The sequence below is a fragment of the Acanthaster planci genome, linkage group LG11, assembly GCF_054643075.1.
Source record: "Acanthaster planci isolate LZ-2023a linkage group LG11, COTS_SCS, whole genome shotgun sequence".
NCBI lineage: Eukaryota > Metazoa > Echinodermata > Asteroidea > Valvatida > Acanthasteridae > Acanthaster > Acanthaster planci.
In genome coordinates this window covers 7,512,905-7,526,547 of record NC_141787.1, presented here as the reverse complement: position 1 = coordinate 7,526,547, position 13,643 = coordinate 7,512,905, and the positions used below count along the sequence as shown (strand labels likewise).

The 13,643-nt window shown below is 40.6% G+C and overlaps 1 protein-coding gene across 1 annotated transcript; it reads left to right on the top strand.

Moving 5' to 3' along the window:
• The first annotated feature begins 53 nt into the window (after positions 1 to 53).
• Positions 54 to 11,715, top strand: LOC147797352 (multivesicular body subunit 12B-like). The gene is made up of 9 exons (XM_087143444.1): positions 54 to 242; positions 1,594 to 1,846; positions 3,653 to 3,751; positions 4,553 to 4,643; positions 6,077 to 6,209; positions 7,487 to 7,633; positions 8,235 to 8,368; positions 8,763 to 8,821; positions 9,219 to 11,715. Exons 2-9 carry the CDS (start codon positions 1,769 to 1,771, stop codon positions 9,324 to 9,326), a joined length of 849 nt encoding a protein of 282 aa, XP_086999570.1. The 5' UTR covers positions 54 to 242; positions 1,594 to 1,768; the 3' UTR covers positions 9,327 to 11,715.
• Positions 11,716 to 13,643: the final 1,928 nt, after the last annotated feature.

Below are 13,643 nucleotides of genomic sequence, written 5' to 3'. Positions count from 1 at the left end.
GCAATTATACTGTGCTGACATTTTATCGAACCAGTGAATCTACATGTACAACACCACTCCATGTTCAACAAATACCACCCCCAAATCTGCAGATCTGTGTCCTAAATTCTCGATATCCGTGGTTCATTGCATTGGTGACGTACGTCGATCGACCAATTAAATCCGAAACACTGATTAATGGCCGCTGACGCTTAGTACTCAGCCCTATGGCTTGATCGGCAGTAAAGTGCTACTTGTACAATGTAAGTTGTTAGCCGTACATGTAGTTGGTAGTGTGGAGTTAGCCCCACTAGTGTGGCACGGCCCACGGACTGTCACTCCCGATCTATCCTTAGGATAGGTCGGGAGTGATCCGTGCCACACTAGTGGGCCTAGTGTGGAGTATGCAATGCATGTAGGGCTAGATTGATTTTGTGATTAATAAACTAGGTGAAATAGCATTTTTGTGCAGCCAATTTTATATTTAAAACTCGTGTGTGATGGAAAGGGAACTAACCATGCAATGCATGCAGTGATGTACATGTATGCTAACCAGCTGCTAACGTTACTGTCGTAGCCAGGTAGCCCCACACACAGGGCTGTGGCTGTGGATGCCTCTCTTTTCAAATCTTTCTTTCTTGTCGCCACCACAGCCCTACTTCAACATAGTCAAGGCATGTCTTTAATGTGTGAAATCCGAACAGCAGAATTTCCACAAATTTTGACTGACTCAGCAAGTTTACTTGTTTCAGAAAGGAAGTAGAGTTCAGATATTTCATACTGGAGCCACTGACATGGCTGAAAGTACAGGTACAACATGATCAACCGATCTTGCCCACCATTCAAAATCATGACATCCGTGACTTAGTGTATCATGGGCTGGTCCATCATGTCCATTGGTGGACTGTTTCCATCACATACATGTAGCTCTAGATCCATGTATCTCTGGCCACTGTTTGATAAAATAGACTAAATGGCTTGGTGATTGCGAGCATTTTGGAGTAACTTTGACAAGGCAATTGCCACTGTTGGTTTTGCTCAACTACCAGGGTTGACAATTTTACAAGCATGCAACTTTTTCTCGGTTCATCATCCTCATTTTTCACTTTTCACACTCATGCTAGTGAAAGTTTAAAACACCGTACAAAGTCTTGTAAAGATTGGAATTTCTTAGTTTTTTGGGGGCAAAGTCCAAGATTTTAAAGCAGGGCTGGCTGAAACCTGGATTTATATATTTTTTTCAGACAACCTCATTTCCAACCCAGCAGTAATTAACCCTAACGGTCCTGAATCCTCCAATTTTAATATGATTCTGCACATACCCTAGGGAGTTAGGATTAATGTTCTTAACCCTAACCTACCCCAACCACACAGAATTAAACAGTAGTAAAGTGTTTAATTCTGTGGGGATAGGTCTGGTAGGCCCATAACAGCTGGCTTTTGCGTTTGGTTTGGCATACCTCAGAAAAACAAAGTCTAACAGCCTCTGTACACAATGTTCCATATTGGTGTTTAACCTTTTGTGAATGGGAAAGGTTAGGGCCAGCAACCCTTGGGGGGTTACAGACAACATTTCTTACTCTCGTAGCTTATTTCCTTTGCTTTTCTTCGCAGAGTTGTGTGATGGCAAAAACTAGATTTGTTCTGGCACCTGCTGCATAATCTTCGAATTTCAACTTGGACAACTTTGCCAGGAGTAGAAAACCTTCCACTGGAATAGACCTCCGCCCACAAATAAAGAGTTACCCAGAACTGATGTTGACATCCCAGAGGGATCCCTGAATCTAGCATGGCCGATGACTCCCTGCCAATCACGGGAGTGTGTGTGGTTGCCGACAAAGAAAGGCGCCCTGTTCACTATGATCTTGTGAGTTTAAAATCAAAGGCAGTATTTTTGCATTAGTTCAACCTGCTTTAGAGCTGTGCCGAATATTCCGAATAACGGAATATTTGATCGATTGTCAAATCTTCAGATGTTATTTTTCAAATTTGAATATTCAAATGCAAAATTCATGAAAAGGAAGGGAAAATTTTCTTTTGTTTTAAATGAAAAAAAATTGCACTGTGGAGACATGGTTCGAGCAGATTCAAATGAAAAGCATCAAAAATCCTACGATTTAAAAAGTTCATTATTCATTAAACAATTTAAAAGGAGTAGAAATTTTCAATGGGGCAAGAAGTCTTGTTCATCTCTTAAATCTTGCTAAATCGTGGCACAAGATACTCCTAGATGGTTGAAGCTATTATACATGTATTGATCATAATGTACAATTCTGTGTGTTATTGCAATTGATTTTGTATATGGTTTGTTCATCAATAGTCTGCCGGTTGGTGTTACCGAATATTTGGATATTCGATCAAACTGAAGGTTGAATATTCGAATAGTGAATTATTTGAATTGACTCAGCCCTAACCTACTTATCACTAATGTTTGCAGATATTTCCTTTCTGTCAGCCAATGTACATCACTTAAGCATTTGATTTAAATAAAAACTGCAAAAAGTGACGTCTCCTATAACCACACAAGGCCACTTAAAAAGTAAAATAGTTCAGCATCAGTTGTATTTGCAAAAAACGAGGAAGGAGGAGGTTTTTTTTAAATATTTTGGTATGCATGCTGAATGCTGATCTGGACTATCGCAACCACGGAACGAAAGCACCATCTTAACATAGGAAAATCGGAAAAGACAACTTTTAAACAAAAGGAAAAATCAAATGGCAAGATTTTTTGAGGCAGGCACTGATGCTAATCTAATTATTTTTTTTATGTGGCCTAATTGGGGAAAACAAAGGAACAAAGACAATGGAGATCATTTAGTATTGACTCTGAGTGGGAGTAGTGACCTTTTGTTGGGTTTTAAGTTTGACTAAGGTGGGACGTTTAACAGAAAAAGCTCCAAATCTGTTTACAGATTTTCCCAAATATTTAAACCGAACCACCCCTTTAAAGAGGTTTTACATTTTAATTGATGCAATCTGGCATTCAGTTTTATTGTAAACAATGTTTGTTACATACATTTTTTCCCTTCGGCATCCATGCACTTTTGAGGAAAAAAAAGTGGATTCTAAAGTAATAATAAACATTGTTTGTTTTAATTCAAATGCCAAAGACCAATCTACATTTTTACATAGGTTGGACCACGTGCATTGTTGAACTGTATCATATACGAAAACACCGAGATACATGTAGGTGGCAGCAGCCTGTGTAACATGCTGGCTGAACGTTTAAACAGTATGGGAAAGTTTTGTAAAAGGTTTTCAAATTGAATGTAAATTCCTACCCTTAAATTTGACAACATCATACAAGCTAATTTCATCACCAGAATGACAAGTCGTGATGTGGATGGGGCCACAGTGTGCTCAAGTGCAGTTCCGTCTCGCGTCACTGACCACTCCCCAGACTACTAAATGCGTCCCTCAGTACTCCACAGATTTTTGTTTACCATTGTGTATGTTGAGTGTAGGCCAGACAAAATGCCTTGTACAACAAAATGTTAAGAGCGCCCTCTGTTGACCTGTGCTTCGCTGTTACCGTGTCGACTGTTAGCAGGAATAAATTATGCATCATCCTCCAATTCCTGTCTCTTTTTTTGACCTTAAATTTGCCTGCGCCGGGTCATGCAACAGTGCGCATGTACATGTTTGTTTGTTTGTTTTTTTTCCCCCTTCCAAGATTGAGAACACTACCGACAACCAAGATGCTGACATCTGGAAGGACAGCTTCTTCAGGAAGGTGAAGAGATATCTCTGCTTCACCCGCCAACCTGTTCAGGTCAGTGCAGATACAGTAGTGAGAGTTGAAACCATGGCCACAGATCCCTTCCTGTGTCATTGGTAATGCGCATGATCACTTTTTCAGGTACAATGTAGATGCATGATATCTTGAGCAGATGTTTCAGCATGTTGTCAATGTTTGAGCACCATTGGTTGCAGGCCAGAAAGTTGTCCTCATTTTCGGTGATTTTGGAAGAAAAGTTTACAGGAATGATACAGTGGATATTAAGCTCAAAATAGTTTTCATGCTTATCACTTTGGATTGCAACGAGATCGGAATACGTGTTCTCGGTTGAAGTGAAAAGAAAGTGGTAGCTTTTCAATTGAGAAAGTATTTTCATCAAGGTATGCAGGAATGTACTATTTTGATGTCATACAAGGCATTCCTTATCTAAAGAGCATGAGAAAGGACCAAAAAATTAATCCTTCAAAATCACTAACAATGTTTTGAAGAACTGTTGGCCACTTTTGTTGTCCAAATGAGCTGCTCAGCATGAAAACCAAGCATAACCTACCCTAAAAAAACATGTAGAGAATTCTGATGCATATATTGTACACACAGCTATGTACTCTGTAGACAGTCTCTTTCTGCCTTGAATGACATCACACTTTGGCTCATGAATATAGAAATCTTCATTAGCAAAAAACCACACTCTTGAACTGTCACCTTTTTACTGCTATAAAGGAGGTGGAAAGTCATCGTAACGTGAATTAAACTGTGCTTCATGTTCCTTAAATTTCAGAAAAGCAGAAACGCTCCTGAGTAAATGCACTCATGCATTGCCAATTTGTTTTGCAGGGTAACGTAGTGTTGACAGACCTGACCGTCATCAAGGAGGGGGATCAGATACCTCAGGGCTACACTGCAATTCCAACCACTTCAGACTCAAGTAAGACTTTGTTTACCACTCCTTTTTAATCGCGTACGGACGATATTGTCCTGCTGTTAACTTCACCCCGTGCTCGGTGTTAAAGTGTTAATTTTTGCACAGGAGAGAAAGTTGCAGAGCCCCGAGAAAACTCCTCGTGACGCAGGAGAGAACTGATGAGCAGTTCTACTCCCAGTTGGCTTTAAGCCAGGAATAGAGCCCAGGACCACAGTGGTGAAGGGCAAAAATATTTACAGTTGGGAGCATAAGTTTACAGATGTTCAGTTTTCCTAAATTTTTTGCTGTTTCAAATAGTTTTGCTAACTTTTTCTTTATGGGGTCAGACAAATTGTATCTCAACTTAATGTTCATAGTGTGTCCTTCAATTGCAAATACTCAGAGACATTGAGTATGGTTCAAAATATTAATATTTCTGAAAAAAATATTGGGAAAATTTACATCCACCCCCCTTATTATACTTTAAAAACATTTCAGAAAGTGGTCCACTGCAACTATGAGATGTGACAAAAATACAGAAAGTGGCACTAAATATTAGTAATATGTACAATTTTGATTTGTCGTAAATATAAATGTGAATCATATATTTGTGTCTGGGTGTTTTTATTTGACACATACACCATGTACATTAAGTAGAGACCCATCTTGTCTGTCCTCCTGAAAAGAAAAGTTGGTAGGAATGAGTGAAGTTGTGAAATTTGAGTAAAAACGTTCTTGCTTTACCAGGTGTGTGTAAACTTTTTGCCTCGACTGTATTTAAAACTATGATTTTAGATTTTAAACTTGGCTTGTGAAATATGGAGCACCTCTAAGAAAGCATGTTTTGTCGGATTTCATCTGTCCAAATAATATGGAAGCATCCAAAAAACACCACAAGGGTTTGTCCACTACGGAGTTAGGCGAGGGCTCCCTGCATTTTCTCTGTTCCTCCTTAATGACGCAATCTTCATTCAGAATTTGCATCTTGGTATGGACAGAAAAAAAGCCCTTTTGAGCTTGTTATAGTTGAGCTCTGAAGACAAGTGATACTGCTTTCGATTTGGATGCTTCCATATTTATTTGAACAGATAAAATTAGAGAAAACGGGTTTTACGCAGAGGTGCTCTTTAACCCCTCCACTGCCGGATTATTTTGACCGCGACTGCTGGGCTGTGGTATGCCATGAATGGAGGGCGTTGTCCAGCAGCAGGCCCCATTGAACCAGCAGCTGCATGGTGAATAGACTGTATGTGTGGTATGCACCAATGCTCACACAAAGGTGCTGTAGTAGCAGTCATCCATAGGGTTATGAGCGAGCATATGGTTGATCTAATTTTGTTTTGCGCATGTTACGGCATTTTATCGTGTGCTGCAACAACCTGAAATGAAGCTAAACTTTTACTTTCTAGTTGTGGGACTTGTTGAATATGTAGATTTTTGTACTTAATGTCTCTCAGAGGAGCCTGTTCTGAAGAAGAAGATTCTGATTGTTCAGCTTGTCATGAGAGGACAGGTGACAAAGGCTATCTGTGGTATCTACTTGACCTCCTCCAAGGCTAAGACGCGACCCATTGATGCATCGCCGAGAGGGTAAGGAAGCAATGCATTGCATCTGAGCAAGTGTTTGCTTTTAAGTACCAGGCATTTCCTCATTTTTCACTTCACTCTCACGCCACTGAAAATTGAAAAACACTGTACAAAGTCTTCTTAAGATTGCAATTTCCTCGTTTTTAGCATACTCAAGTCCCATGCCTGTACAAGTAAGTACGCCTCCCCCACAAGAATCTCAGTTCTGGTTTGGAAAACTTCTGAGCTCATGTAATTGGCATCATCCTGAATGCCATAGTGGGTATTATTTAAGGGCAAAAAGATGAGGAATGCATTTTCTTTTCACACGTTTTATTGCAGTGTTCATAATCGTGGAGTTTTTTAATTATTGGGTTTTTACCAGGACTGCGGTCTTCCTTTGATATATTAAAAAAAATTTCAAGATGCCCTTTTTACGGGTGCTTTAGCAGTCAAAGTTGAAGTGATTGGCTTAAAATGCAAAAATATACTGCCGCTTGTTAGGCTGTGGCTGGACAACATTTCTGCCAAGCTTCAAAACTAAAGCAAAATTGATTCTCCTTAACGATCAAAAATGGCCGTGACGTATTCTGAGTTTTACTGTTATAAATACTTTGGGCAAGATGGACTTGGATGGATGAAGTGATGAAGGCCAGATAGGGGCTGTCCATTAAGTATGTATGCCCAAAACGCTGACTTCTTAGACCCTCTTAAAACCCACGCTCACATTGCATATTTCCCATTGAGTTATCAGACCAGTGGCAATGGTAATGGCGTACCTGCCAACCTGTCGTACTCCTTCCTGAGGTCAGGCATCATGACATGATCGATTAGAATTGTAAATGAACTGATGGCTCATTTAAATACCTTTTAATCTATTGTGTGGTACAGCCTGACCTCAGGAAGGAGTACAACAGGTTGGCAGGTCTGTAATGGTAAGATCCGCACACAGGGAGTGAATGTTCATGTGTCGTAATGAGTTTTGTTGTATAAAAGCTGGTCCAGATAGACATAAATGGGATGAAGTGCATTGATTTCAAATCAATTTATTAAAAGCAATTTTACTGCTCTGCGTTTGCAGGCTTTTTGCCCCAGACCGTGTACAAATGTGTTTGTAATATCAACAGTCCCTTTCCCCATATCATTAAAGATACGCTATGAACAGGCCCAGATGTCTCCGAAATTACATTTGCCATCTAGTTACCTTCCCCCCCAAAAAAGAATTCCAAATCCTGTCAGCTTATACTCATCTTTCTTCCCACTGAAAGTAGTAAAAAAAAAATTTTTTAAATTTGGTGTAGAGAGATCAATGGTTTGTCGTTATACCTCAAGATGGGAACACTCCCGAGTCCGACATCACAAACCGTCCCCACGGATCCCTACGGCAGGCCACACTCGGTCAGCAATCCTCAGCCTTACATGAACAATGCAAACATGGGCTACCAGGGGTAAGTCGCCAGTAGTAAGCCATATCAAGTCTGTGTCAGAACGGGATATTTATGGAGTGTTGGGTCGGACGTTATGCTGTGTCTGACTCCCTCGGCTAAGGTCCGCATTGATGCATATTCCTATGGCAGTAGCCAGTTAGCGGCTAAGTCCACTGCCTCGTATATGTACATGTACAAGTGCTAGCCACAGCCAAGTTATTCAGATGCTGTGTCTTATAATGTTGTTTCCTGACTTGTCCTCGGTGATCTGATCAGTGTTGGAAGTGGATAAACCCTTGTGCATGCCAAACAATGGCTACATGCATTGTTTTGCATGCACAACATTTTTTCCACTACGAACACAGGGTGAGGGCTCCCTTCATGTTCTCTGTTTTCTCCTCAATGACGCAATCTACATTCAGAATTCGCATCTTGGCATGAACAGAAAAAAACCTATTAAGCTTGTTATAGTTGAGCTCCGAAGACATATGACACTGCGTTCGATTTGGTTGCTTTCATATTTATTTGAACATATAAAAATCAGAGAAAACATGTTTTCCTTTAAGTTTTTCTAAGCATATTCTTGTTGACATTTTGGGCCTAATGCTGTGTGTACCGGTAGATCTCCAAGAACGGCTGCTGGGAGCGTGGCTCCGGCCCATCCGCTGCCTTATCAGTATCCATCTAGAGGCAGTACCCTGACCAGGCAGGCATCCATGATACAAACCAATGCAGCCACTGAGAGGATACATTCAGGTAACCAGCTTTTCTTAGGACCATCACATGGAAAACACATTGCATTTGTACTCGCAGTAACTGGTACCACGGCCCTTGCATTGGCCTATTTGTCGCACTTGGAAATTTTGCAAAACATGAGACCATTTGTTGCATTTGAGAATTGCCCTTCAAACCAACGAAGCACACGTTCAATCTGTGGTGCCAAACCGGTTCGAAAGTTCATAGGCAGTATTTTCATTTTCATTTTTGAGAGAGCAAGGAATGTAGATTTGCTTTCGTGTATTGTTTCCATGTAACATGACTTCTGTGAGACACCATCTAATTGGTTGTTTCGCTGCTTGTCCTCTTGGCCGTGTGAACCAATCATTTTGTTCTGGTGGTACTTACATTTATCTTCCTACTTTTTTTACAGCTATTGAAGGGGTACCGTTTGAACTCCACACCTCACTACAATCAGCCAGCCAATCTGAAGTAAGCAGGATGATTTCATTCAAAGACACTTCAAATTGTTTAACACAAAAACCTGCATCTTTACTCAAATGTGCCTGGCTTATCTTGTCTAACATTGTCTTAGCTGACGATTAAATGCACATGCACTCATATTTTATGTTATCAGCAATGCTGATAATGCAGCCAGGCCATAAGGCACACTGGTACTTTAATGTTAATCAGTCGTCTTTTCAAAAGACAACTGTTTAATTGACAATCTTTAGAAGATTGGTGCCATGCGTAACCCGTATGAGGTAGTCATCAACTGTGTTCGCATTATTAAGGCCCTCGCCGTCTCCTTTTGAAAAGAAATTGGTGTTCCCAGTGGAACATTCTTAACAAGAGGATTTTTTCTCTCTCTCTTTCTCCCTCATTGAAGGATTTTCAAACGCCACAGCTCCAAACAGCTGAAGATGTGCTCCTCAGATATAGCTATGATTTCAGGACAGAGCAGCAGTCCAAACAGAGGAATCTTGTGGCTTTGTGAAGGGCCTTGTACATGTATTTAGCTTTTCTCACATTATTGTGTTTTGGTTGTAGATTTAGGGAGAGGCATCTTGGATTCCCCCCCCCCCGCAAAAAGCTTTATACCGTCATTAGGCTTGCCAAAAATATGTAGCTTGTTCAGATGAGAAGGGAGTTGTTTTCTCATTGTTAATGATTTACCATTTCATGGTTGACATTGGTTCCCAGCAGAGACCTGGGAGAGGCGATTTCGGGGCCCAGAATCTGGAAAAGCCCAGCATTTTTTGTCCCACTTCCACCTGGCCTAGATTCTAGTTGGCAGTTTCTCCCCAGATGCAGCCAAAAATGCCGAGTAAAACTACCCGGGCTGTACCGTACTGGCCGCAGACTGTATAGACCAGCAAAATAGCTTAAGATGTCTTCCGATACCAGTACCTGTTCTGGTCGGCCAGAAAAACTCCATCTTGGTGGATAGTTTTGGCAGGATCCTTCGCGTATCCTGCAAACTCCGCAAGAAGCCAGTGGCACACTCTGTGTACTTAAACTTTCAAAAGGCATCAGACTTTCTTTGGAGTAACAATGCAGGGGTTTGCCATGCTGAATCCTGCAAAAGGCAGATATTGAAGGGGGGATCTTGGAGGATTAAGCAGAATTATTTGGTCTGAAACAACTCGATCTGTATATATATATCAGCTGGGGAAAAAATTCGACTTTGGTTGCTTCCTATTTTTAAGTTACTTAAATGTGCTCTTACTTTTTGTGATTTGTCGTACTCTGGGATATTTCACTCCAGGTTTGTTTGATATGCATTTTTGAAAAGTATATTTTGAACAATTCCAATGTGCATCAGTGAAAAGAGCGAAACAAGGCAATGCTCCATCGTGGTTGATATGTATTTTATTGAGATGTGGTTTAGTATGCAAGTACCGACTGCTTCGAGTGGCAGAGTAAAGTCAGTCTACCTAGGAATCTTTACTGTCACAAGTTTGAGCACTTCATGCAGAGCATCTTATCCCCAGAGTATGTAATTACAGAGGTATCTGATCAGTGCAATCCGGTGGAAATGGACCTCGTTCAGTTCAAAATTCATCATGTAATTTACTCATGAAGCATTTATTTCAAAATTGGTGTGCCATTTTCGTACCTTTCAGAATCCTGCCCTCTCCTGGCTACCCAAATGAGTTAAGTTTGACGGGTTTTGTATACATGTAGTTAAACGCAACTTAACAAACCAGTACAGTTAATGAGGTACCCTCCTTGTTATAACTCCGGAACAATATTTTTCAGTTATGTAAACACTTCATATCCATTTTTTTCTCTGAATGAAATTTTCCCTCCCTGCTCCGTGATGCACAGTGGCGTTGGGGGGGGGCACACAGATTTCTTGTCTTTAAGACTGCTTCATCGTTGACTAGGAAAGAAGTCACCGGTATATTTATTTATCAAAACCCCAAGCAAATAAAACCATCAAATGAAAGCAAGGATGTTGGAACCGTGATTAAGGCTTTTTTTTGGTCCCCAATATCATGTTGAATGAGCTTGAAGCTGCATTCGCTTTTGAATTTGCCCTGCCCCCAACACCAAATACTGGATACGCCGCTAGTGGTGTAACATAAAAACCTGCTCAATGCATGATTTAGCGGCACTTCCTTGTGAAACCAAGGATGCTAGAGGCACAGTGCCCCGATAGCTTTGTATACATGTAAATACATGTATAGTACCTTTCAGGATCAAGCTGCAATGGTGTGCGCTTTCTTGAAGTGCATGGCAAAATTAGGGAAATAGAACAAATCCCATATTAACTACTCCACTCAGGCAGAGAGACGGACTCGGTTGATGTGAGGTTATTGAAAAAACACCTATTACAGCAGGGCAGTTGTGATTAATGAGAGTACATGTACAAAACGTCACTGAATTCCAGTTAGTTGAGAGGTTGGAGATAACCATTTTTCAGGACGTCACTTTGGCCTATCAAATATGGTCTCCAACCAGTAGAAAGGCATTCCCATGGCATTCCCTTTATGTAACTGTTTCAGTATACGTGTACTGATGTGATAAAAAGAGAATTCACATTTAACAGTAATAATGATGATTCTTAGATTAAAGATTATTTAAAGATGCTTTTATTTGTAACGTTAGTACCGAGCATTCAGTATTGTTACACAGTTGTAGACCAGTAGCTGTTGCTTTAACTACATTTTCTAAAACTCATCGCCAGTGACACTGTCAAGTTGAAGTTGTGATGCATGTTTTGTCGTAATCTCCTCTACCAAAAATTGAAGTCATTTAAAGGAGAGAAATCCATGCTTTTGTGTCTCTCTGAAGAGCAGAGACACGTTCATAACACGACAAGATTCTGATTGCTGCTTGACAACAACTCTGTATTAAATAAACATTGCTTTGACACCTTTCCTCCATTTCTTGTAATGTTCATGTACAGTGTTCTTTGCATGCCAAAAACATACATCTCTGAAATTGTCTTTGCTTTGAAATGCATCGTGTTGTGGCACCCAGAGACCGTAGTGAAGATGTACATTGGCATGACTAATTAGCACCAGTCTGGTTTGCGCTCATGAGGAGGCAATTATTAAACCAAAACAAAAACAATGTACACTGCGCTAGCTAGGACTGTGTCTTTTTTATTTCCACCTTGAACTGAGTCAGTGTTTGCCTGTGGGCCAAACTACATCGAACACAACGTGGTCTATTGCAAGCGTGCGATACTGCATGTACTGTACACTGTACATTGAGGATTTCTGCTGATGACGTCATCAAATCAGCCTGGGAGCGCAAACGGCCAAAGGAGATTTTTTTTTCATTGTGGGGTCACAATTAATGTGGTAAAAATGAATGTATTCTGTTTTTGAAATGGTTACGTGTTTATTGTTACTTTTAAAATACTTCACGTGAACTAAATGTTTTCTGTTTCTGTTAACCTTTAACTCACAAAAGGGGCTATTTCTGAATCAGTCAACATGTATCCGATTGAATAGTATGGGGGAATAGGCCTACCCATAGCTGTCACGGATGATACTGATGAATACCTCATTCTAAAATGGAAAAGGCCACCCGGGGTTTGTGATTGATTGAAGGTGCGCAGTTTGTATGGATGTCCCATAAGGATTCTTTGGGATATTTGCATGCATGTGCTGAGTTGAATAACTGTACTCATTTGGATGTTTCTGCCTTTATTTCTCCAGTTTCAAAGACCGTCAATCAATAAAGTTCAACTCACTGCAGGTTTTAGTGCCTGTTTTATGTGTATGCGTTGTCATTTTCTGGAATTATGAGTAGGCTTATTGTCACAAAAAATTTACGTGTCACGAATAACTGTACGACTGCGATGCCAAAAGCAACGATTGTACCGTTAGTTGATTCAACTTCTGTGTTGTTACGGACGATTCACAATAGTGCGCCTCCAAGAGTTTGCAGAGCGTTGGCCAATCACAACGCGCGAAATCTGTGGACCCTTTCCAAACGTGTATTGGGTCACTTGAACAGATTTCACGCCCTTTTTGAAATTTTGAAATGGACATCTACGTCCATTTATGTTGGTAAGCGTTTGGACAAGCACCTAGTTCAATTATTTTCAGCGCCCCTGAAAACAAATTATGCACACCCAGGTGCCCCCTCAGCTGTAGCACCCTAGTTACGCCATTGTGCATAATTGATGCTCCTCTGGTGTTCCTCTTCATCACGCATTCTTATGGGATGCAAATTCCATCTTGTGAAATTGATTAAAAATTCACAAAGGCGAATCTGGGCCCTCGCTGTCGATCACGGTGTACGCTGACAATGAGGGACATTCCCCTTATTTAAACGCGGTCATTTACCTTCTCTGTTGGTTGGTTGTCAAGCATTTTCCTCCAATTAGCCAGAACAATTAGACTCCAATGGATCAAATAGACCGACAGCGTGTTCCCCCATCGGAAATTCCAAGAACCCTTGTTGGTTACTTTGTTGAAAGTGAATCATGTAACAAATGGACATTTGGAATTGGAGATGATACCCTAACTTCAAATCGTCATTATCTCAAGAATTTCGACCTCCTTTCTCCACTTGCTCTTCAGTGTGCCACCATGAAGGCAATCACGAGGTCTCTTCTCAAGAAGTAAGTCGACAACAAAGTGATCGATTAATAACTTCCTTGCTCGGTGTTGTTGACTTCTTTCGGCTGACTTTGAGCATTATTACTAACAGTGTAGCATTCTAAATCCTTTGGACTCTACAATCTTTATTGACGACTTTCTCTACTTCTTAAAAATGGTTCAGGGCTTAAACTAGTTCGAGGCATTAAATCACCATACCAGCAACCGCAATTGAACACTACTGACCCACT